This window comes from Alosa sapidissima, chromosome 22, assembly GCF_018492685.1.
Source record: "Alosa sapidissima isolate fAloSap1 chromosome 22, fAloSap1.pri, whole genome shotgun sequence".
In the NCBI taxonomy this organism is placed as follows: domain Eukaryota; kingdom Metazoa; phylum Chordata; class Actinopteri; order Clupeiformes; family Clupeidae; genus Alosa; species Alosa sapidissima.
In genome coordinates this window covers 19,390,101-19,416,238 of record NC_055978.1, presented here as the reverse complement: position 1 = coordinate 19,416,238, position 26,138 = coordinate 19,390,101, and the positions used below count along the sequence as shown (strand labels likewise).

The following is a 26,138-nucleotide window of genomic DNA, read 5'->3' as shown; positions in this document are numbered from 1 at the left end:
ACACCTAATAACTGCTCCTGCGGATGTAATTCATTGCTGAGTACTAGTGTTGGATTCTATATAGAATCCAATACTAGTACTCAGCAATACATTACATCCGCAGGAAAATGTTGCGTTGTGTTTTGGTATTAATGTCTGTATTGAAGACGTTCTCAATAAAGCTTGACGGTTGGATCAAGATTGGAGATTAGATGATTTTATTGTAGGGAATAAAACAAAACAAACAGGCTAATATAAACTGCAGATTCTAATAGTCTGTGTGGTGGAAAAATGCCACTAACCCTTTGCAGCTGTCAAGGAATTTACCTCAACATATAGACACAAGAACCACAGCACGTAGTATTGGTTTGCTCACAGACTCTCGGCGCCACGAGGAGAGAGTGCTAGTGAAAGGTATAAAACCCTCACCATCAGTCTCCGAACCTGCAGCCCAAAAGCAGTGTATTTTATTGTACAGATACACAAAGAAACAGGATGCCAGACATCTATCTCCTTCAGCACGACTTTCCTCAAAACCTACGCACAGACACACTCAGATGCGGGGGGCCTTTTCCTGTGTGTCCCAACTCGAACTCTGTGTCCTTGAAACTCAGCATAATATTTTTGGTTACAGAGATGATTTATATATCTGTTTACACAGGTGTTTTATACAATGATAATAATAATTCCTTTACAGCAGCCAAATTGAACTCTCTGAATAATGAGATCCTTGTAGCCAGTCAGAATGTGATCACTTAATTATATTGGTGTGATGTGTGCCATCAATCTAACTGGGCAGATCTATTAGGTTACGTGCAACATGCATGTTCCTGTGGCTGCCATGATCTAATGATGACTGCTCGGTGGCGCATCCGCTTCTAAACAAATTACCTCATCTGATTCGGTGTTTTTGATCGGTCTCGAAGCTAACTTCCTGAGACAAAATTATTTTACTTTATATTACTTCCCAAAACCAGACATGACCATAAATGAATACTTTGACTATTGCCTAAGAACAGCACATTTGCCAGCCATTGGCTCATGTTATGGCTGCAACCTGGGGTCTCCACACAGCCTCCAGGCACCCTGACCTTTAGGCTAGTAAATTGTAAGTTGTTGTTGACTTGGGTCCCACGTATTTGGTGACAACAAGATTGGATACAAGGGAGAACCCATCTGCACACCACATGTCACATCAATACAATTTTTGTTATCAATTCAAATACAAATACTGTAGTTGACATTAAAACATTTTATTTTTATTTTTTTCCTTTTCACTCAATGAATGTGTTGAGAACCTCGCTGTACCACAGAGATCTGAAGAATTACTTATTAGGTGTTTACTCTCCCTTCATGTGTTTACTATATCCGTCTGTTTATCTTTCTGTGTAAATATAATGGCCTGTAATGAAATGTTCTCATTCTTTTCTGCATATTTCTGTCTACCACCTCAGGGGAGCGTATAATGAGACCACAAATTCTGGAGGTGAACTTTAATCCTGACTGTGAGCGCGCGTGCAAGTACCACCCACAGTTCTACAACCACATGTTCCAGACACTATTTCTGGACAACGCTGAGGAATGTCCAGTCAGTCAGATCGTATAACTACTTTTTGTCCTCCATGAAAAATAAACTGTTTCTTACAACCCATTATGATTTTTATGAAAGTTTTATTATTATTGACATAAATTCATATTCAACTTGAAGAATTCAGATGCATCCCACTTGTACCTGAACTGAGAGCAACCCTATAGAAGTGGTTAATTCAACCCATAAATGCAATTATGGGCTACGCCCCAGGAATCCCATGCATATGTGCAGAGTAAATAGCGAGATACAGAGTCAGGGTGATATCATATCAGGATGCCACAGCTACTTCCGTTACAGATGTACAAAGCTTTCATCCTGTAGGCGCCCTGAGTGTGGTCCCTTGGACAGGGCTCTATATTAACGATGTCCCGACGTCCCGGGGACCATAAAAAATGCTTCCGGGACACAATAGAAGGATCTCTGGGACAGTAGAAAAAATGGCAAAGCAAATTTCAAAATAGGTACTTTTTCCCTAAACTGTTCACATGGGAATCTAAACGTATCTTTCTTGTCTGAATAAAATACAGAATCTGGCCTATACAAAATTTGACCTGGCGTGACGGGCAGCTGGCAAAAGCAGCGTTAGCCAGCTGATCTGTAAAGAAATCTGTAAAGCGGTTTTGTACACGCAGCCTTACAACACTGTTTAGGCTACTGCTCTTCAAATCACTGTAGGCTACAATGTTATTTTTGGTACAAATATAGTAAGATACCCAAATGGGCTGGGTGCTTGCGTTTCCTTAGGAATCTGCCGTATTGGTTAAATGAATATTGTGACTTATAGGCCGACACAAAAATAGGGCAAGGGCGGTAGGCCTAATGGGTCGATATAGATATATCGATATATATCTTTTTTATATTTCCGATATAGAGGTTAACTTACCTAACTAGCAGGCAGGTAAATGGCATTTGTTTTCATGACATTGTGAACATTTTTGACTGATAGTGTAGGCCTAAGGTTACACTGGTGTTCTAAAAAAAAACGAGATGACAGTCCTCTCTGACTAAAACGGTACGTGTTTTCTGTCATTGACAGACAAACGTCACCAATATCATGCTGAGCTAAATAGCCTACTGCAACTGCGATTTGACAAAACGATAGTGTTGCAAGGTAGCCTATAACAATGAAAACAGTTATTTAAGTTAGCATTTGACATTTCGCTGTGGCAGTTCTAAGGGGTGTCCAAACTGCGGCCATGCACTTTAATCAGCATTTATTAGTTTATCAAATTATTAAAATAGGCCGCTCGCTATTTTTTCCAGCAATAGACGACGTTGTGGTTAACTTTAGGCTACTGCAAACTGCTTTACACTCTTCTTAGAGAACGTTTACAATGTCAAAACAGCTTGTTACATCGAGATACATATTCTAACTACGTTTTGCTAATTCATTTAATTGGGAACGCATTTGAGGGTGAGAGCGTGGCAGGAGAGTAGGCTAGCCTATCTGACAGCTTTGTGGTAATTTCCCACGCTAGGCTACTTATTGTTTTCACTGAGATATGTGGCCATGACATCATACCAAACTGACATTGAAATTAAAGACACGTGAAAATAGATTATTGACGGAATGTTTTACAACCCTGTCCGTCAAAACGATGGACAATGAATGTCTAGTGCAACCTCAAAAAAGAGCCAAAAGCGCTATCTCTGAAAATGAGTGTTGTGTGAAACAGCAGATGATTAATGAAATGGTGTTTAATAAATTGTTCAGAACTGACATGGTGGACCAGAACGAGTTAATTAAGTGATGCAAGTTACTGATTATTATGCTGTTTATTATTGGGAAAAAACAAGAACTTGAATTTGGGACACTGGTGTTTAAGTCCGGGACAGTGGCAAGTAGAATTCGGGACAGCTGCGGGACACTGAGAAAAAAAGTTAATTTCGAGCCCTGCACTTGGATCACATTAGCTTGCACATGCCAATGACCATTTTTCTCATATGGTTGTGTCTGTTTTGTTCCGATCTGGGAACACCTGTCGCATTCCTCCTCACATGACAGATGTATGTCTTTGCTTTTGTAATGGATCTGTCTTGTGACCAAAATGGACTCGACCATATGACCATAGCCAACACCTGTCACCTATGTCTTTGAGGTCCACAGAGCAACGGGTCTGGATTTTGTTGAATGCACCACTCAGCCGACTTCCGTGAACTACTTAACCTGATCTGCAGTTCAACTGTAGAAACTTTGCCATTTCCTTTTTATCTGACATTTTACCATCTACAATAAATCATTTCATTTGTGATCCTGATCAACCCGTTGGGTCTTATTTGATTGTAACTTCAAGATGTCTCTGACAAGAAAACACAACACAATGGTCATGCAATTCGCCTTATTCACCCGGCGGACACAACGAGGCTTAAGGGTACACTTGCCATTACACCTAAGTCCAGCAGATGGTGGTGGTAATGCACTCCATTTGCAAACGGCCAAAAAAAAAACTCACTGAAGAAGAACAGGCCAGGAAAGAAATACAAAACTAAGTTTTTTTTGGAAGTTTTATTCAATAGGCCAATCCATACATGTATCCACTTTCATGTTAATCTAGCAATTAACAGTAGACACTATATGTCAAATAAAGTGTTATAGGTCTTCTATCTTGAGTATCCATATCCATGTTTCATAAATGAGAAAAGTCAGGTAGTATGTTGTCTTTGTAAGTCGCTAGCTCCATCCCACAGGACCTTTGGGACTACTTCAAGAATCTCCATAGTGTTGCTGTTCACTGGGTGCTTGACTAGTATAATCATTCTATATTGTTTTTTATGTTTTTATGTTATGTTTTAATTGTTACTTTTTAAACACTTTTAAACTATTGTCCTTGTATGCTTTTTATTATTAGGCCTACCTTTTGTGTTTTTCTTATTTTTCATGCTTTACTTTTTAAACTATTATTTGAGTATTGCCCTTCTATGCTTTATTTTGTTTATGTGAAGCACATTGAATAACCTCTGTGTATGAAATGCGCTATATAAATAAAGTTGACTTGACGTATTCACTAGTGACTAGGCCTAGTCCAATGCCAACTGTACATATAGGCTCCACCCACTGGTTCTGCAACAACTCTTAGTGCGTACCTAGGATATTATCAGTTTGCCAGAGTCCGTCCGATGGTGCTGCAGTCCGGGAGACTTGGGATGTGGTGGGCGGAGAGATATCTTCTCATTATAAATAGGTAGTCACAGGAGAGCTATGAAGAAGAGCCAAGTTGTGACTGATCGAGTTCTGGACTGGATATAACATTAACATTTGGAAAAAATGCGTGAGTCGACTTTATTTTCCTTTTTTAACTCAACATTTAGTCAGGCATGCATCTGTTATAGAAACCATAGTGTATGTAACCCCAAATAGGCTAACTCTTCGTAAATTGAGTTAGAACGCTCGTCTTTGTCGAACTTCCGAGCTTTATTCTGTTTTCAGAGTGTAAGATTGAATTTATGAACGCACCCAAAGCCTTCTGATATGGGTAGCAGAACGCTAAGTGAAGCTGTCTCCTTATTCCGCATTTCGAATGAAGATACGTGTTAAAAGAGTGAACACAATTTGTCTAATTCTCAGTCGCATCTTTAATGTTGTGATCCTTGTGCTCCTCTCACGCTCGCACACAGACAACGGAGACTCCCCTCCGTAGAGGCTAGGCTACTTAAAACAAAACAAAATCTTGTGCCCCCCAAAATCACAAATGCCCCCTCTGCTCTGTCACTGTAGTCCCTGCGCAGGGCTACTCTGCAGCCGGGGTCTGAAAGGCTACCGTTGCTGCACTAGTTGGACGTAAATTGCATGCCGAAACGAAAGGCTTCTTTCAACTTTGCATGGTACCCTGAACACCACTTTTTTGCTACCAAAAGTAGACGTGCATACCATGCATTTTGTAAACTGTGCCAAACAAACACATTGTCAGTTCAGAAAGGCACGCTCTCACATACGGGCAAAAGGAGAAAGCCTGATCTGCCTGGTATCGTTTTTTTTGCTCCAGCCGCAGTATCTGGATGATAAAACCATAGCTTGAGACTCAGAGCTCAAGTTAAGTGACTAAAAAGTTGGGTCATAAAGGTGGGTTTGTTGACTAATGTGGAAAAAAGCTTTTTTATAGTTTTAATGTTTTTATAGTCAGTAAAATAGTAGTTTGCGTGTGATTAAGTCCTTTATTGGTTGCTATAGCTCATTTGCATTGTGTTGTGTTTTGGCAATTAGCCTACTTTTAAATAGCAAAAGTAGGCTATCAAGGTCAGTGTTCAAATTACTGCATGTAGATGAATGCTATGCCGTTTAGCTATCTGATGTAGGTTACCCCGTCAGGCCTTCCCGTATTTATGGGATTTCTTTGACAGTTGCAAAAGGGGAAAAAAGTGAAGATGGTCTTTTTGCTCCCAGTGTGATTTCATAAGTAGCCTACAACGATTACCTGTTGCAATGTATCTGTGTGCATTCCTACACTACGTCTATTTCTTTGATAGTTAACATTATTTTCTACCACATAACAAGCCGCAATTATTATTAGGACTCCGCATGCTTCGGTGGTAGCCTATGCTGTGGGCTTTAATGAGCGCATTTCGGGTAGCCTAATCTACATCTGGGCAATAATTATTGATTAAATTGCAGTTTCATATGATTCGTAAGTTATTTTGCTGCCTAAATACATACACTTTCACTTCAAAGCAGTCCATGTTTAAAGTGTTAAATTGTTCACAAAAAAAATGTGAAAACATGCACAGGACTGCTTTACTAATAGTTAATTGCTTTTGCATGGTTGCATGATGCTTGCATGAGAAATACTTACAAAATATGGGTGCTATTGTTTTGGAATGTTTCCCTCATGCAAGCATCATACACTGGTAGGCAAATGGATGTTAAATGTTTTTTTAATGTTTTAATTTTCATTCAGGAAACACAATACCACCTTTTGTGTATGGTAAACGGTGGAGCAGATAAGCGTAAATCTCTCATCTGGAGATCTAAAATAAGGCTACAATAGCTTTTGGCCACGTTATTCAAAGCCAGACTGATGCCTGTCTGACTACATGAGAATATACGTTAGAAGCTGTACATTATACCCTAATCTGCAGTTCTGCATCTAGTTTCTTTATGGTCTGCAGTTCATAACAAAGTCCTAAATGTTCCTCCACAGTGGATATAAAAGACAACAGTGCTTCTTAAAAAATTGTTTCTCTGTCTCCTTAGTCATTAAGCTTTCCATTCAGGATGGAGTAGTCAGCTATCCTGACTTTTTTTTCTCGGACTAATTTGCATTCAGAGCGCTATCAGCCTTTTAACATAACAAGGAGACAGGGCCCATTCACTGGTCCTCTGGTCGTGTCCTGTCAAGTCCTAATAGGTTGCAGAGGTGTCAGGACCCATTCACTGGCCCTCTGGTCGTGTCCTGTCAAGTGCTGATAGGTTGCAGAGGTGTCAGGACCCATTCACTGGTCCTCTGGAGGTGTTCTGTGAATGTATAATGTAGGCCTACATGCAGTTTGCTGCACAATGAGCAACTTTTGGAAATTACAAATGACAGTTGTACCGAATTATACTGAATTATCACTTTCATTATCAATTGTAAGTGGGAGAGGATGGAGCAGATGCTAGTTGGTGGTTTGGTTTGTATATGAAGACTATTGCTATATTATTAATGTTGAGCCAATAAGGTCTCAGCAACAAATGCACATGATGATATTATGGATAAAAGGAAGTGTGATTGGATTTTTTGGTAATGTTCATAGGACTAAAATGGCATAGAAACACAAAAATCAACGTGGGAATATCTGAGTTTATAGTAATGTTGTGTATAAAGTGCCAATGATGTACCATGTTTCATTCATACATCACAAAATAATTTACCTGGTTACATAGGGCTGGGCGATATATCAGTATTACGACTACGACCGATATATTTTTGAAAATGATATGTAGTTGAGACAATATCGTAATACCGGTATTATGTCAAATAGTGGGCCATTTTATCAAAGCCACTTGCTCTTCTGTGTTCAGACCATTCAGATAGCCGCAGCTCTGCTCAACTGCGCCCCTTGCGTGTGCACGTTCTCCCTCGCAGCACTACAAACTTTCAAACATGACGGACACTGAGTCAGATTTTGTTTACCTTGATCAGAGGTTGGTGCTGATGCCTATTCCGTCGGCACATCAACGGCTAGACCGAGAATTCTCGTTGTGAAATCAAAATTCCACTGGAGCTCCAAGCGGTTTTGTACACGCAGATTTAAGTTACAACACTGTTTACAGCTCTTCGACTCACGGTAAAATGTCATTTTTGGTACATAGCCTAGCTAATTTAAATACACCGATGAATGCTTGCGTTTAGCGATATACAGTAGCAGATCTAGTCCTCAGGGAGACAACCTACACGCTGATTTTATTAAGAGGATATGCACGCGACTCGCGAGCAGTTAGGGCATCATTTTTTATGATTCCTGAAACCCCATTCAATCGTGCATAGGGATTTTTCTTACGAACAGAAACATGCAAAAATGACCGCATACAAAACGACGGTAGCGTCTATCACACTCTTGATGAGTGACTTCAGTTACGTTGTTTAAGTAGCCTAATTGTTTACAACTATTTTTGTTGTTGATGGCAACATGTCTAGGCCATCATAGTCTACATTTGCTTGTCATCTAGGCCCTATCAAACCCTTACAGGTAAAAAAACTGCATTGTGTGACAAAACTGCAGGTTTTTTCAATATTGTTGTGCCCAAAATAGCCTATTGCATTGTGCAGTACAATGTAGGCCTGCGTTGTCAGTCAGGGTCAACTTTTGGTCTTTTGTTATTTGCACAGCTTTATCAGAGCAACTGTAGCCTATGCCTATTGTAGGCCTATGTTATTGTTTACACTTTTTTGCACAGCTCTGTTAGAGCAGTCTGAAATGAATATAATTAAAACTGGCTGTGTTGTCATAATTGTTGTGTTGAGTGAATATACCAAGCACTTCGCTCTTTCTGTTTGAAATATCAATATCATATCGATATCGTATATCGCCAATCAGCCCCAAAATATCGGGATATCAGTTTTGGTCCATATCGCCCAGCCCTATGGTTACATTGTATACCTATGTGTTTAATTTTTGGCCCTGAGGCAAAACAATGATTTTGACTCTATTTATTTATCTATGGTACAACATTGGCACTTTGTACACTGGAAGTCCATACACTGAGCTACATTCACGTTGATTTTCAAGAAGTCATTTCTGAAATTAATATGAAGACAGAATTTGAATGACACATACAATATTATTTAATTTATTAAGTTAAATTGGTACAATGCAAGGTATACTTACTGTGGTGTTAAATAATACAAACTCAAAAGAATTCCGCACAGCGTGGATGTATACTGCAGATGATGGCTTTAATACATTCCAGAGCATTGGTTCGCGAAGCAAGCTAACATACTCTGGCTGCTGTCCAGCCTTTATACCCCTTCAAGTCATCCCAGACAGGACACACTCTGGCTTTCCCACCACCTAACAGATAGCTGACCAAGTCACATATGGTACTCCACCTTTGCCCTCTCATCCTGTTATTCATACATTCTTTAGGTTTTGCTTACACTTCCTGGCACCAAACCTTATCTATGACATTTTCTGCCAGGTCTGCTCTTTCACTTAGACCAGTCTTCCTTTCCCACACACTACACATACTACATAATTCAGTTTCACAAAATAATGATACTACACAAAATAAAGATACTATATAAAAGATACTACATATGTATACCTTAGCTGTAATCACCCCCTGCTGTTTCACCACATGGACCTCAGACAGTTTTCCCAAAGTACAAAATATCTTTTCATACAAACTAAAGAATATATTTCCATAAAACCACGACATTACCTGGTATGCACATCATGGGCTACTCATGATTTGATTTGATGCACAGCGTTTATTTGTATTGTGGCAGTAGGAAGAAAGTTAGCCTGGAGGTAGAAACAAGGCTTACAGATTGTATTAATTGAATGCGTCACTGGCATTACAGAAGATCAAGGAAAATTATTAAAAATAAAGCATTAGATATCTACTCTTCAGTGATTGATGGAGGCAAGAGCTTTGTAGCTATAGCTAGAGGTTGATTACAAAGGTTTCTAGACTCCAATTGATTTTCACTGAAAAAAACCTAAAAAACACCTAAAAAAAGACATTCTCATTGAGAAACTTGTTTTGTTTGTTGACTACGTTGGCAAGTTAGTCAGTTCTAAGAAAAATCTACGACAAAGATATAATTTCAATAGACGAGACTGCAGTCTGGTTTGAAATGGTGTCCCCCTACAACTGTAGATGAGGTGTGAGTTGGAAAACCACATGAAAAGAGCCACCTCACGGTGGTCCTGTAGCAGTATAGGCCGACGGCACTAAACATAAGCTGTATGTAGTCTTTAAGGGGGTTATTTGCGAAGTGATGGGAATGCAAGAGCAGACATCCAGCGCAGGTCTCCAAATCTCTTATCCAGTTTAGATGTAGTTGGGCAGCCATGCCTACTGGTTAGCACTTCGGACCTGTAACCGGAGGGTTGCCGGTTTGAACCCCGACCAGTAGGCACGGCTGAAGTGCCCTTGAGCAAGGCACCTAACCCCTCACTGCTCCCCGAGCGCCGCTGTTGATGCAGGCAGCTCACTGCGCCGGGATTAGTGTGTGCTTCACCTCACTGTGTGTACACTGTGTGCTGTGTCTGTTTCACTAATTCACGGATTGGGATAAATGCAGAGACCAAATTTCCCTCACGGGATCAAAAGAGTATATATACTATACTATAGACATTTAGAATGCTTTGTGAATATTAGCCTATATACTATCTGAGGTGAATTTAAAACATGCTGAAACTTTCCTTTTTCTTTCTCTTTTCAGACATTCCAGTGATTGGTCAGTTCTCATGATTGTGTCATCATGCATCCCCAATCCTGCCAAGAGACCCAGGAAAACCAGGTGTTTTACGGCTATCCTGTCAACAGCAACCAGTATGGGCAGCCAGTTGGAAATGCCTGGCTTAATTCAAACCAAGTTCCAAGTTCCCAAGGAATCCCAAGTTCCGATTTCAACCAGCAGATCAATTGCAGACCCAGTCAGCATCAGCTTTCATCACAGCATGGAACATACCCCCCACAGGCTAGTTACCATGGAAATGGATCTCATGTAATATCATCACCAAATCGGAATTCTGTTTGTCCACCTCCAGTTTCAGCCTCAGTCCCAACTTCAGGTCCTTATTACAGTTCCTGTGGATACAACATTCAAGCAGACAATTCCCAGATGGTACAGTCACATCAAGGAGCTGTGGCACAACCTACACACATACCCTCTTTAGGAACAGCACAGGACTGGCATGTGAGAAAAGCCTCACAAACGTTTGTGGTGCAAAGCACCCCTGGGCAACCTCAATCACAAACAACACAGAACTGGTGTATACAGACTAACTCACACACAAATATGAATGTTGTCCCAAATGGAAGACTTCAAATGTTAAGTGTCCAACCTCAGACCTCTGTTAACAATCTGAATGTCAACAGGTCATCTCACTCAGAACAGACATTACAGTTACAGACAGTACAGATAAAGCAGCCAAGATGTGTTACTGTTCAAAACAAATCTTCTCACCCATCTCAGGCATTGCTGTTGCAGAGGTCCAACTGTCAACCTCATATTTCAAACCAAGGCAGTTATGGACAACACAGGCAACATACTACAAAATCCATACTGCAGCAGCAACTCTTATTTAAAAATAAGGAGAGAAAGAAGAAGGTGGCCCAGGCATATCTTCCAAATTCAGTTAACAGTGAACTGCAAAATATCCAGACGAATGGCAGGTTGAGCTCCAAAGGCCCTGCATTACAACCAACGCAAAGTAGCTTGATTCCCAATGGAACATATGGACAAAACGTGACACTGGTCTCATCACCTGCCTCCATAATGGCTTCTCAATGTCATTACTCAAACATCTCAACCCACACACCTCCTGTCTCCTCTAATGTACAGAGGTTGAACCCTTATCCTTATGGACTACACTCACAGTCAGCCCCCTCTCAAGACATGAACGTTCCCTCTTATTCCAATGATTTGCCCCCCTCAACCACCAGCTACAATAGTCTGTCCCCTCCAGATAATGTCACAGTGTTAAGCTCCAATGCTGCCCATACAAATCAGAACAATCCAACGTCTGTGGACAATTCACCCATGGTGGCTTCTCCTTCTTTTTACTCAAGTAGCTCAACCAGCTTACGTCTTGTCTCCTCAGGTGTAAATGAATTAAACCCTCCTCCTTATCCTTATGGACCACACTCACAATCATCCCCTTCTCAAAACATGAAAGTTCCCTCTTGTTCCAATGATTTGATCCCATCAACCACCAGCTACAATAGTCTGTCCCTTCCAAATAATGTCACAGGTGTGAATGGATTAAACCCTCCTCCTTATCCTGGGACATACCCACAGTCTGCCCCTTCCAAAAATATGAACATTTCCTCCTCTGGATCAAGTGATTTTCTTCCATCAACCACCAGAGCCAACTGTTTGCTGCCTCGTCGTCATCATGTTTTGGGAAGTCTCAGACATACAAGCCAGAACAATCATACTTTTGTGGACAATTCAAACAGAAATGAAAGTAGAGCTCCTAACCTTGGTAATGGACATTCTGTTCATGGTCCACTTGCCCAACAACAAAACTCCTCTGTTAACTCACCCCAACAGAGGTTCTTCCAACAACAGCATTCACAGAGGAAAGCAGATCTTTACAACCACCATACGCCAAACTTGCACAACACACATACTGTAACTGTGACAGACAGACGTCCTTTGCTCTCATATCTACTTGTAACAGAAGACACACGGAATATCGACCAAAGCATTGAATTTACGGGCTGCCATGGCTCTATTATTCAAGCGCCCCCTAATAAAAGTGTACAGATACATAGAGCAGTTGCAGTCGTACCTCCTATATCAAAGCAACCTGGAGATGGTGGCAAAGGGAAGGAATGTGATGACGCCCTTTCTCCCAACAGTGATGACCATCATCCCATGTTAATGAAAGATTTGCAGTCTCTTGCTGATGACAAGGAAATCAAGAAGGCCATTGTTTTGCCTTTTGACACTGACAGTGCTGCTGTGAGGAAAACATGTGTGAAGTCTGCAGAGGTTGGCTGTCGTCCTGAAGCTGATGTCACCGATGAGTCTGCAGTCTGCCACAACTTGGATTCTCTCAACAGCCTGTCCCCTGAAAACAAAGATGCTCCCAAGGACCAGAACATTGAAGAGTTATGTGGACCAGATGTTTTCTTTGGCATACATGTAGTGACATACAATCTGAAAAAGTTGAAGGTATTGGAAACAGCCCTGGAGCTGAAAGAAGAGGAAGAAAGGACAAAAAATGAAAGCAGAATGAACAACAAACCAGAATTTGCAGATGCTGTACTTGATCTTTATTGGGGTGGCAAATCTCTCAACTACACTGTGGCAGAACTAGATGGTACATTTGAAAATATATTGAAAGAGGCTGCAGAGTTTGACACAGAAGAAGACAAGATGGTGTTTAGTGCAATGAACGTGGGGAATTTAAATAAGCTGAAGCAAAAGGGCCATATTCTTACCAATTGTTTTGACTGTGACATAGCCATGGAGATAAAGAAGTCATGGTGGAGAAATGTAAATGATGAATCAATGGACATTGACAGAGAAATGGCAGATGAAGATTTTACAAGAGAAATCTGTGGATCATTGCTGGAGCATTGCAATGAAAAGTCACCGGAGAAAAACGTGCCCAGTAGCATCCAAACCCCAGGTACCACATCTCCCCATGAGTACAGTGTATCTAAGGAAGATCTCTGTCCATCCTCACCACTGGCAAAAGACACAGCTTCTTTGTACAATGAAAACTGCACAGCCAGAGTTGAGCAGAGTAAACATGTCAAACCTGAAAGTCAAGATGATCTTAGACAAAAAGTGACAGTCTCCACCAACAACAATAATGATAGACAAAGTGTTTCAAGAAAGGAAAACAAGGAAGATGATGTCTCCCTTCAGGTTTCGTTGTCTTTGAGAAATCTCAATAGACATTCATATGAAAAATCAGCTGCTGCTGTCACAGTATTTAACATTCTCGAGATGTCTGAGGAACAAACCTCACAACAGTGTTTAAGAAAAGGATCAGACAGCACAGCTGTTCTTGCCATGACAAATGTGGACTCGGATAATAACAGCAGGGACTTAGATTATGAGATGAATGTAACTGAAGAAGGTTTGAAATTGTCTGAAAGACTCTGTGAAGAGGTGGAAACATCAGAAAAGGACTGTCCAGTGAGCCCATCTGATACGATGCTGTCCATCAAATTAACTGCTTTGTCATCTGAAAATGAAGATAAGATTGATTCTGAAAATGTACATCAGGACCTCATTAGTTCTCCACAGACAGATCCGCCATCACCTAGCAATGAGCATTCATATGAGTCCCCGAAGAGTCCAGATGAACCCATGCTGTCAATGAAAATAACAGTGTTGTCAATGGAGGAGTTTAAAGCATTGTCAAAAGAATTATTGGTAGACTCTGATGACAGTGTACACAATGTTGCTCCGTCTTCTCCCATTTGTCTTGACAGTGAAGATGATGATCTGGAGGTGGACTTGGAGCACACTTTTAAGACAATTGGAGATTTGAGTCAAATGATGAAACAAGAAAAGATTACTACATTTGAAGAAGAGATTCCATCCTTTCCCTCCATAGAGCAAGTGTTGAAACAGTGTGAAATACAGACAAGCAGAACAGCTATAAAAGGGCTACCTAGTCCTCTTAAAGATAGCAGGAAGGAGAAGGACACTCTGGAACATCAACTTCCATCTCACAATGCTTGCAGAAAGGACCATGCTCTGACAACCCATCAGGGAGCCAAGTCCCCTGGACTGGAGATTCATATTCCTTACTCATCATCACCAAGGGGGGTTAAAGCCAGCTCTCCCATCTCTCCATCTGCTCCCATAAGGACAATAAACTCTGATGTAATGAAGGAATCAAGTTCACTGGAGGCTGAAAGCTCAAGTGCAAGTAATGAACATGAAATCAGCAGTCCCACCAGCACTCTCCAGTCAGTACCGCTCAAAAAATGTAGAATGGAACCACTCGAAAATAGTAAGAAGTTGACAGATGTCCTGTGTCCATCAGGCCATTCGCCCCTGAAAGTGACTAAGAAATCTAATAACTCCCAAAAGATTGTTTCAGACATCACAAAGACACCAGACAATACAGATAATAGAGATCATGATGTAAGCCTCACTAATACCTCAAGGGAGAATGTTGTGAATCTAGCTGGTACTTCAGAAAGTCCAGAATTGCCAAAGTCTTCAGGTGTGCACAGGAAAAGAAAACTTGTAAAGTTTAAGCTGTATGGATCCCAAAAAGTAGATTCTAAGGAAGCAAATGGAATGAATCAGTATAGATCAAATTGTGACCGTAATTTGCCTCCTCTACTTAATATTTTGTATTCCCCCGACAAGACTTCTGCCAAGGACAAGATCATGAAAAGTTGGGGGGACAGTTTTGTGCCCACTTCTGTCAATTGCAGGAGACTGTCAAGCTCAGTAGATAAGAACAGGGAAAAGAATGAGCCTGAAAGACCAGTAAATCACTATAAATTGTCTAGAAAGGACAAGGATGAACATCAGCGATCATCTGGCAAGGAACACCGGTCAAAAAGGAAATCATCTGGCAAAGACAAGGATAAGCAGAAGCAGCGATCATCCAGCAAGGAGCATCGGTCAGAAAGGAAATCATCTGGCAAAGACAAGGATAAGCAGAAGCAGCGATCATCCAGCAAGGAACACTGTTCAGATCACAGAAAGCGTCAACACAGGTCCTTCAGTCTAGGCGAATTGAGACGGGAAGCTGAGAGGATGGGCAACTCCAAAAAATATCTGCAAGAAAAGCAAGACATGGGACTGCATGTGATTAAACGGTATCAGCCGATTCACAAGAAAGTATGACAAAGAATAACGACGAGTGAAAGAAAGTAAGTATGAAACATGAGTTGTTGTTGCTTGTTAGAATGCTTCCCCTTTGTTCCTGCACACTCTAGTTATCTTTGTGGCTATATGGACAGGAGGAATGTAAACACGAGGAATGTAAACAATTGCAATGAAATACTGTACATATAAGCATTGCTCTCCAAATTGATCAAAATATTCTCTTTTTTCCCCTTTTTCACCAGATACTGCTAATGAGATTACTTGAAATTGCATCAGGATGGGTGGCCAATTGTATTCTGATTTGTCTCATATCTGGATGTCTAGTAAATAATCTGTCATGTTGGATTACTCTCTTTCCTGGTTGTTGGTATGTAGCCAAGCATTTTGATGTTTGTAATACACTATGCAGCATATTGTTGCCTCACCCCATGTTAAACCTTCAGGTTAAGGTTGAATTAAGGTTGTCATTGTTTGTTTTTTATGAATATTTTTATCATCAAAACATGTCATGTCAACTGTGTTTTTATATTTTTTTAAATAAAGCAATACTGCAGCGACATAAATACAATGCCCTTGCTAACAAATGTTGAACTTGCACTGAATGACCCAGATCAAATTCATGGCGGGGGGGGGGGGTTAAAAAATGGAGAAATTCTTAAAAATTATTTAAAAAGTTGAATATCATTAAAATGCAGCAACCTAGCATCACATGACCTGAGACAACATTTACAGGAACAATCGAGTGCAGTTCATCCTCATAGAACATGATATTGATCCTGTAGTATGTTTATTTGATGTGACTTTATTTTCTTTTGATCTTTATTTGACTCAGTTGATCAGAATTCTACACAACAATCCCATAGTAAATACTGTATGTATTAATATCAATCTGGTTGTATGGTGGAGGTTTGAAGCCTTATTGCTGTAGGCTACATAAAAGCATTGCCTAAATTATGTTCCCTTTAATTTACATTGTTATACATGTTACATGTGACAACCAACCCCGATGACAGTGTGACAAGCAACCTCAACTGAGATGTGTTGTTAAAGTTAAGAATAACAAATACATGTTGTAGTGTAGCTAAGAAAATACATAAATTGTAGCTCTCCCTTCAAAATATATATTTTTGCCAGAATATGCCTATGCCAAAAGAATATTGAACAAAATTATATCTCCTCAAAAGACATGAGAAACCACAGATCAATGTATTTCTTTCAGTCAAATTTGGGTCCATCATGGGGTTGGTTGTCACTATTTTATGGGGAGAAATAAAACAATTCAGACATTCTTATAAATAAATGTAAAAAGTTTAATACCATTGAAATGCAACAACCATCACATGACCTGAGACATTATAGGAACAATCAAGTGCAGTTCATCCTCATAGAACATAATATTGATATAATAATATATAATCCCATAGTAAATCTATGTATATTCTTAAAATATCAATCTGGTTGTATGGTGGAGTACTGTAGCAGTGCCACTGATGCCTGAGAAATACTTGGCCTGGGTTTGAAACCTTATTGCTGTACATAAAAGCATTGCCTAAATGATATTCCCTTTAATTTACATTGTAGCCTAATACATGTTGTACAACCAACCCCGAAGACAGTGTGACAAGCAACCCCAACTGAGACATATTCTTAAAGTTAAGAATAACAAACACATGTGTTGTAGTGTAGTGTGGTAAATGCACTGAAAAGCCCTATGTACCACTCTGCAGTAAGAACTCGTTGTTCTGTTCCCCAAAGTTCATGCACTCACCTGAATGTAGGGACTTGCACATTACACCATCTCTCTCTTTGCATGCACACCAGCTATTAATTCGACGTGACAGTTAGAGTACATAATAATAACACAGAAACACTTGAGGAAACCTCCCAAAAACAAGGATTGAAATGACTAATGGTTGAAAGTGCACATCACACACCTTCAATATGCCTGAGTGTCTAAACCCAGCATAGGGTTTAGAAAAACACACCTAAACAGGCAACATTAACAATTTTAGTATTTGAAGGGCATTCATCAGGACCTGTTGACTCTTCCCTCCCTTTTTTGAAAAACATGACTTGCCTTTTGGTGTGGCCCAGGGGAGCTGCCTTGGTCCCCTGCTATTTTCTCTATATATGCTTCCATTGGGAAACGTCATAAGTCAACATAATGTAAACTTCCACAGCTACGCAGATGATACCCAATTGTATCTTTCTGTTGAGCCAACTAACCCAGATGGCCTTTGCTCCCTCACTGCATGCCTAACCTCCATTAATCAGTGGATGAGCAAAAACTTTTTGAAACTAAATGATGACAAAACAGAGGTACTTCTGGTTGGACCAAAACTAAAGCGAGATATTATTCTTAGTAATCTGGGGAACTTGGCACACCAGGTCAAACCAAAAGTAACAAGCCTCGGTGTCATCTTAGATGCAGAGTTAAGTTTTAAGCCCCATATCAGTAAAGTTACTCAGACAGCCTATTTCCACTTGAGAAACATTGCCAAAGTGCGGCCCTTTTTAACTCAACAAGATGCAGAAAAACTAATTCACGCCTTTATCACTAGCAGGTTAGACTACTGCAATGCACTTTTCACTGGTCTTCCCAAAAAACATCTAAAGAAATTGGCACTCATACAGAACTCTGCGGCTAGACTTTTAACTAAGACTAAGAAGAGAGAACACATCACCCCTGTGTTGGCTGAACTGCACTGGCTCCCTATTTCCTATAGAATTGATTTTAAGGTTATGTTAATTACTTACAAAGCTCTGAATGGCATAGCACCTTCATATATCTCTGAGCTTTTAATATCTTATCAACCACAAAGGAAACTTAGATCATCCAATTCTAATCTTTTAATCGTACCCAAAGTGCTCCACAAACAAAGTGGAGAAGCTGCGTTTATCCATTATGCCCCCAAACTATGGAACACCCTGCCTCTGTACATCAAGCAGGCGAGTTCAGTAAATATTTTTAAAAAAGATCTGAAAACATACCTGTACAGGAAAGCTTTTAGTTAACTCATCTTATCCTGTAGACTACATTTTCAGATTATTCTACATCTGCTACTATTGGAGGGCGCAGCCAGCCAGAAGCAGATGGGCTCCCCCTATTAAGTCAGGTTCTGCTCAAGGTTTCTTCCTGGAATATGGGAGTTTTTCCTTGCCACAGTTGCCATATGGCGTGCTTGTGGGGGGTAAGAGGGTTAAGGCTGCCAGTCTTATGACGTCATTTTCTATATTTTTGATATGTTGCTGAGCATATCATAAACAGCAAAGAAAAGTGATTGATAATGACTGACTGACTACTATTGTGTTACATGCTTCAAATGTAAAGCACTTTGAGCTGCATTCTGTGTATGAAAGGTGCTATACAAATAAAGCTTTATTATTATTATTATTATTATTATTTTTTGGAGGGCTCCTCTCTCTTTTTTAGGGCCCCCTTTCTATCCAGAGGTCGGAAGTAACAAAGTCCATTTTGTTTTGATTTGATTTATTTTGGATTTGACAGACAACATAATCCAAAAGCATGTTAAAGTGAGGACAGTTATTTCCAACATGGTCCTTGGTGTTTTTTCGTATAAAATCTCCACACTTTGTTCTAAACCTTTTGATAAACACATTTAGGCCTATAAAAATAATTGAAAAAAAATTCAACCAGTCTGTAGGCTACTGGGTCATCCCTATATAAGCTATCGGAACTCCCCCTATTACCGCCGGTCCCGTATTTTCGCCGTCTTGCGTGTAGGTGTCAGGCGAGACACGGCAGGTGAAAACATTGTTTTTTCATGCACTGGTCAATTTCGAGATTTTGAGCTAGTCTGTTACCTTAGCATGTATTCTATCACACTACTACAACAAAAAAGTCCGATTTACACATTTAGGTGTTTATTTTGACCGCCGCTAGCGAAGCGGTCATATAGGGATTGTTAAAGTTTTTTATTTTTTTTCCCCGTCATCTACTTCCTGAATTTTTGGTCAACGATACCCGGGACACCGAACCACCGGGGCACATGAAATTTGGTGGGTATGTAGCCCCACTAGACTTTTACGGAAAAAGTAAGAAAGGCTAGGCAATCAAGGACATGGGTAGATGGAGGAGAAATCAAAAATAATAAATAAAAAGTTCTATGGAGATGTGCAAAAGTTGGAGTCAGATATGTGTGTGTGTGTGTGTTTTGACGTGTGATGAAATAAGAAAATAAATAAAAGGTCTGTAGCATAGGGAGAGGGATGTAAAAGTGCTAAAAGTCTTGTAGGTGTGTGTGTGTGTGTGGGGGGGGGGGGGGGGGTCATGAGTGCTGAGTAGTGAATGAGTGCAAAGTCAGTATAGTGTGAGTTTAGAGTTGGGAAATGTTTGAGAGTGCTGAGGAGTGAATGTGTGCAAAGTCAGTATAGTGTGAGCTTAGTGACTACATAGGCGTCTTCTTGATTTCAGCGGTAGGAATAATCCATTGTTAGGATGAGAAGAGTCCTTCAGAATCTTTTGGGCTCTTAGGAGTACTCTTCTGGAATAGATATCTTGTAGAGCAGGGAGTTGAGTTCTTATAGTACGTTCAGCTGAGCGCACTACTCTCTGCAGAGTACTACAATCTCTAACTGTGGAGTTCCCATACCAGGTGATGATGCTACCAGTTAGAACACTCTCAACCGCTGAAGTGTAGAAGGCCTTCATGATGGATGTAGAAACTTTGAATTTCCTTAGCTGACGAAGGAAGTAGAGTCGTTGTCTGGACTTTTTCAGAACATATTGAGTGTTAACAGTCCATGTTAAGTCTTCAGTAATGTGGACACCAAGGTATTTAAAACTTGTGACTCTCTACAGGTTGCCCGCTGATCATTAGTGGGGTGTAACTGTAGTTCTGCTGCTGCCTTCTGTAATCCACTACCATTTCCTTGCTTTTATTGATATTCAGTGTCAAGCTGTTAGATTGACACCACTGTGCCACCTCATCAACCTGATCCAAGTACAGCTGTTCATTGTTGTTACTAATCAGGCCCAAGATCACTGTGTCATCTGCAAACTTGATGATGGAGGTATGACTACTGTTGGCTTTGCAGTCATGTGTGTATATGTTGTACAGCAGTGGACTCAAAACACAGCCTTGGGGAGCACTAGTGCTGATGGTTAATGAGTCAGATGTCAGACCCCCCACTCTAACCACTTGTGAACGGTTGGTGAGGAAGTCAAATATCCAGTGACACAGGGTGGTGTTCAGTCCTAAGGCCTTCATCTTTGTGACCAAGGTGAGAGGTTGAGTGATGGAGGCAAATTTGATTGATTGCATTTGTAGAAAACTATAAATGCGGTTATACCAAGCAAATTGATAGCAGCACTGTAATTGTATCTTTCGACTGTCATTTGTTGCACGTGCTACAAAAATCATTCTGTGCAATGGAAGATTTACCAACGTTACACCGGTCTGATACAGTTTTGCCTATACATGCGTGAGACTGAGACGCCTGTTTATTTTGTTTTAAGTGCGTGCAGGGTGTGACATCCAGACTCCTGACATGCAGCCGTCCTACCACATGCTCGCTGGACCCTATACCTACGAGCCTACTTCAGTCCATCAGCCCGACCATCGCTCCAGCTATCACACATGTGATCAATGCCTCGCTAACCTCCGGCACATTTCCAACAGCGTTCAAAATGGCCCGGGTAACACCGTTACTTAAGAAAGCTTCTCTCAACCCTGCTCAAGTCGAGAACTAACGCCCTGTCTCACTACTGCCTTTCCTATCCAAAGGCATTGAACAAGCAGTCTCCAAACAGGTCTCTGACTTCCTTTCACAGAACAACCTTCTGGATCCAAATCAGTCTGGGTTCAAAAGCGGCCACTCTACCGAAACGGCTCTGCTGTCTGTAACAGAAGCCTTAAAAGAAGCCAGGGCGACCGCTCGATCATCAGTACTCATTCTGCTTGACTTATCGGCTGCCTTTGACACGGTTAATCACCGTATCCTTCTCTCTATACTCGCTGACATGGGAATCTCCGGAGCTGCTCTCTCCTGGTTTGAATCCTACCTCACAGGACGCTCGTTTAACGTATCATGGCTTGGTCAGCTATCTGCACCTCACCATCTCACCACAGGGGTCCCCCAGGGCTCAGTGCTGGGCCCCCTCCTCTTTGCTATCTACACCACCTCCTTGGGACAGATTATCCGTTCACACGGCTTCTCATACCACTGATATGCAGACGACACACAGCTCTATCTGTCCTTTCCACCTGACGACCCCTTGGTTTCAGCACGGATCTCAGATTGCCTTTCAGACATAGCTACATGGATGAAGGCACACCACCTCCAGCTGAACCTCTCAAAGACTGAACTGCTGGTCATCCCAGCTAAACCTACCATACACCACGACATCAACATCAAATTTGACTCCCTGTCTGTTTCACCGACCAGGACTGCAAGAAATCTAGGAGTTGTTCTCGACAACCAACTAAACTTCTCAGATCATGTTGCCTCAGTCGCCCGGTCATGCCGTTTCGCACTCTACAACATACGGAAAATCAGGACTTACTTGACTCAAGATGCTACCCAACTTCTGGTTCAGGCAATAGTCATCTCACGACTCGACTACTGCAATGCCCTCCTGACAGGTCTCCCAGCCTGCGCAGTGAAACCACTTCAGATGATCCAGAACGCGGCGGCGCGCCTGGTCTACAACCAACCCAAAAGGGCACATGTTACCCCGCTGCTCATCCAGCTACACTGGCTACCTATGGCGGCCCGCATCAAATTCAAGTCTCTAACGCTTGCCTACAAAGTAGTCTCCGGTTCTGCTCCCACCTACTTGAATGCCCTCATACAGACTTACACTACCTCCAGACCGCTGCGCTCCTCTGACGAACGACGTCTAGCTCTACCACCGGTACGCTCAAGCCAATCCAAACTTTTCTCATCTGTTGTTCCTCGTTGGTGGAACACACTGCCAGTTCCTACAAGGGCAGGGACATCCTTTTCCACTTTCAAAAAACTCCTGAAGACCCAGCTCTTTAGAGAACATCTACTCTCATAGCAACACTTACAACAAGTCTTATTGATCCTAGCACTCACCTGCCGTTAAACTGACAAGTAACTGTTAAAATACAGCACTCACCGACGCACATTATTTTTAAACTGTCCTAAAATTGTGAGAATTGTTCTAAAACTTACTGTTTACCATGTTGTTAGTCGCTTTGGTTAAAAAAGCGTCAGCCAAATGTAATGTAATGTAATGTAATGTAATGTGTGAGAGGGGAATCGAAGTCCACTTGATACTGGACGGCGTAAGCCATTGGTTTCCAAAGGAGATTTTATTTGTGTCGCCAGCATAGCCTATTGACAATTTATGTTGTAAATAGGCCTACCTGTAGCTTAGGGAAGCTAACAGCTTTCTATTAGGATTTTGTTAGTTACAGTTTTGTCAACTCCCTGATGCATTTTTGCATTTAGAATAGCCAGAGCGTGAATATCTCAATCAGAAAATTAAACAATATCGGGTGCCTACCAACATAGCAAAATTTGACCGGCCCACCTCTGGCCCACTACCTTGCTTCAGGGTAGTGTGAGTGTTGGCCCACTTTTGGCTTGGTCCCCGGCCCAAAAATGGCCCAGTCACTGATAACTGGCACAAAGAATTTGCTCTGGCCCAGGTGTGGCCCACACACAGTAAAATGACTGTTATTGTTTTTCTTGGCCCAGGTGTGGCCCACACACAGTAAAATGACTGTTATTGTTTCTCTTGGCCCAGACACAGTAAAATGACTCTTATAGTTTCTCTTGGCCCAGTTGTGGCCCACACACAGTAAAATGACTTATTGAGTGTTGGCTGAGTGTCTGCTGGGTCCCCGGGCCTGTACTGGCCCACACACTATAAAGCTGATATGCTGAGTACTTGTAGTAAACAGAAATCCTGAACTAGTAATTAAAAGCACAAGCTACTTTTATTAACAAGTTCAACAAACACAACCTTGCAAATAAAAGAAACATTTTAAAATTATACAAGCTTTTACATATATATACACTTTAGAAATTACAACAGTTAAAATATACAAGCTACTTTTATCTACAAAAATCTACATCTTTCATTAAAAATAAACATTTTAAAACGATATAATGATTCAAAGAAATAAATTATTCTAAATTAACATAGTTAAACATTTACAGAAATATTCTGTCTCTCCCTCACTCACATACACACACTTTTCTCTAAAAGAGTTATTCCATTGTCAGTAGTTGTGGGTTGTGAGTTAAGTGTAGTGTTAGTGCTTTAAATTCTGTATTTTTGTACTTACTCTGTACCATGACCTACTCAGCTGCAGACACGCGCGCGCGCGCGCACACACACGCACACACACACACACACACACACACACACACACACACACACACTCAAAGTATTTTTCAACAGCAGCAACCTTTGCCACCTGCCTTCTCTTTCTGTTGCCGCTTCATTGTTGCCTCCACCTGTTTCAGCAGCACTAGCAGTCGGGGGGTGTCTCCAAACTGCATTAAGGTATAAAATAACATATATTACAAGATCATTATGAGGTCTAAAGCAAGATTTCAACATGTCATTTGTCAGAGAAGTTCTATTTGTCCACTCAAATATACTTACTGATAGCCACCTCAGCTCTCTCAGTTGGGGGTTGGTCAAAGAGTTCTTTCCATCCATCCTTCTCAATTTGAGATGCATGGACAGCATGTCATCTTAGCAGGGGGAAAAAACATTAAACTATTTATCCTTTACTGTCTGACAAAATATTACTAAAGCCCAGTCTTGCGACTCTGCAGCTGTCTTGGTAACACCTCCCTGGTAGTTATTTTGGGCAAACAAGACATTGTGTGGTTGTTAAATGATAATTTATTACCAATGACAATTACCAAGCGCAAGAGATATTTGTCAACACATACACACACCTGAAGCACAAGAGCTTGTTGACTTCCTTCACAAGAGCCTTGTGGGTGCTCCAGTTGGCCATGCAGTCAACAGCGCATTCCCCACTCCTGTTCTTTTCCGACACAATGGATGAGGCAAACCAAAAGCATCTAAAAACTAGATGTACCGCAGAGCGGTACAAAATATGACCGCCGCCCAGTCCAGCACATTTTTTCCACAAAAAGAAATCACGCTGAAAGGCCTATATGATTCTAACTGTCTCACTAAATTGCATTATTATACACTCAATTCTCACTGGTATCTGCTAGACAACAAGTACCAAAACATGATTAGTTCATAAATTTCACATGTAAAATTCATTTTATACAACCCCACCTCCATCTTGCCTGTTCATAATTCTGAGAAATTCTTGATTGTTTGTGTTATGTTTATGTTATGTGTGTGGGTGTATGTGTGTGTGAGTGTGTGTGTGTGTGTGTGTGTGCGTGCTTGTGTGTGTGCCTGCGTATGTGCCTGTGCATGCAAGCGTACATATGTCTACTGTGTGAGTACGTGTCATACGTATGATTACTGTGAATGTATGTGTGTGTGTGTATGTATCTGTTTGTGCACATGTGTGCACATGAAATGGGTTAACATGACCCCTGGAGGCAAACATACGGAAAAAAATGGTCATCCTAGGCCCTATAGTTCTCAAGATATTCACAGAGAACTGTGTCTGTCCTACCATCCTTTCGAGGGGTCCAGTCCAGCGGGGGGGCTACAGATCAAAACGAAAAATGACGGTTCCATGCTATCCATGTGGGGGTACATGCCCACCAAGTTTTGTGTACCCCGGTCTTTCAGTGTCCCGGGAATCCTTGTTGGTGTACGTCACTAAATGTACACATAAATTATTTTATTGTAAGGCCCCCCATGAACGAAAGTACACAAAACTTGGCATGCATTCGGAGGGTGTCACAATGATCCTACACTTTTAATTTCGTGCAGTTTTGACCTTGTCAGCCAGAGATATTGTGATGAAAACACCTAATTTTTCGCTTTTTCATTTTTAACTAGGTGGCGCTATACATGAAATAAGTGGTAATGGGATGGGTCGACATGCCCCCTTAAGACCAACATACATAAAAAAGGTGGACCTCCTAGGCCCTACGGTTCTCGAGATATTCACAGAAAACTGTCTCCGGCCACCTACAGGCCAGTTGGTGTATAGTAACATAAATTAATTTATTGTGTGGCCCCCCATGAACGGAATTCCACAAAACTTGGCGTGCATACAGAGGGTGTCATAATGATCCTACACTTCCAATTTCGTGCAGTTTTGACTATGTTAGGTCACAGATACCTTCAATTACAACACCTCATTTTTACTTTTTTGTGTTTAACTAGGTGGCGCTATACATGAAATGAGTGGTTATGGAATGGGTTGACATGGCCCCTTGAGATCAACATACAAAAAAAAATGGTCCTCCTAAACCCTACGGTTTTCGAGATATTCACAGAAAACTGTGTCTGCCCTACCCTCCTTTCGGGGGGTCCAGTCCAGCGGGGGGGGGGGGGGGCTACAGATCAAAACGAAAAACGATGGTTCCATGCTATCCATGTGGGGTTACATGCCCACCAAGTTTCGTGTACCCCGGTCTTTCAGTGTCCCGGGAATCATTGACGGAAATTTGGGCCTGTGTCTGCCCTACCCTCCTTTCGGGGGGTCCAGTCCAGC

The 26,138-nt window shown here is 41.2% G+C and overlaps 2 protein-coding genes and 2 long non-coding RNA genes across 5 annotated transcripts in view; 2 read left to right on the top strand and 2 right to left on the bottom strand.

Moving 5' to 3' along the window:
* The window catches only part of ttll12 (tubulin tyrosine ligase-like family, member 12), a 40,597-nt gene extending 38,967 nt beyond the window's left edge, over positions 1 to 1,630 (top strand). Inside the window, exon 14 of the mRNA XM_042078565.1 lies at positions 1,434 to 1,630. Coding sequence (XP_041934499.1) covers positions 1,434 to 1,585 — 152 coding nt within the window. The 3' untranslated portion in view covers positions 1,586 to 1,630. The remainder of the gene's footprint in view (positions 1 to 1,433) is intronic.
* LOC121697182 lies at positions 309 to 25,089 on the bottom strand. The gene is made up of 4 exons (XR_006026399.1): positions 25,079 to 25,089; positions 21,332 to 21,334; positions 20,119 to 20,123; positions 309 to 383 (listed from the first exon to the last, which is right to left on the bottom strand). It is a non-coding gene; the product is annotated as an uncharacterized LOC121697182 (long non-coding RNA).
* On the top strand, positions 4,682 to 16,069 carry LOC121697178. 2 transcript variants are annotated; one of them, XM_042078564.1, is made up of 4 exons: positions 4,682 to 4,839; positions 10,435 to 12,747; positions 12,832 to 15,575; positions 15,774 to 16,069. In XM_042078564.1, the coding sequence occupies exons 2-3, from the start codon at positions 10,474 to 10,476 to the stop codon at positions 15,547 to 15,549; spliced, it is 4,992 nt and encodes a 1,663-aa protein (XP_041934498.1). In that variant the 5' UTR covers positions 4,682 to 4,839; positions 10,435 to 10,473; the 3' UTR covers positions 15,550 to 15,575; positions 15,774 to 16,069. The 2 variants fall into 2 exon arrangements, with proteins under 2 accessions (XP_041934498.1, XP_041934497.1); XM_042078563.1 differs by having other exon boundaries at positions 10,435 to 15,575.
* LOC121697180 lies at positions 23,703 to 24,607 on the bottom strand. The gene is made up of 3 exons (XR_006026397.1): positions 24,439 to 24,607; positions 24,137 to 24,228; positions 23,703 to 24,024 (listed from the first exon to the last, which is right to left on the bottom strand). It is a non-coding gene; the product is annotated as an uncharacterized LOC121697180 (long non-coding RNA).
* Positions 25,090 to 26,138: the final 1,049 nt, after the last annotated feature.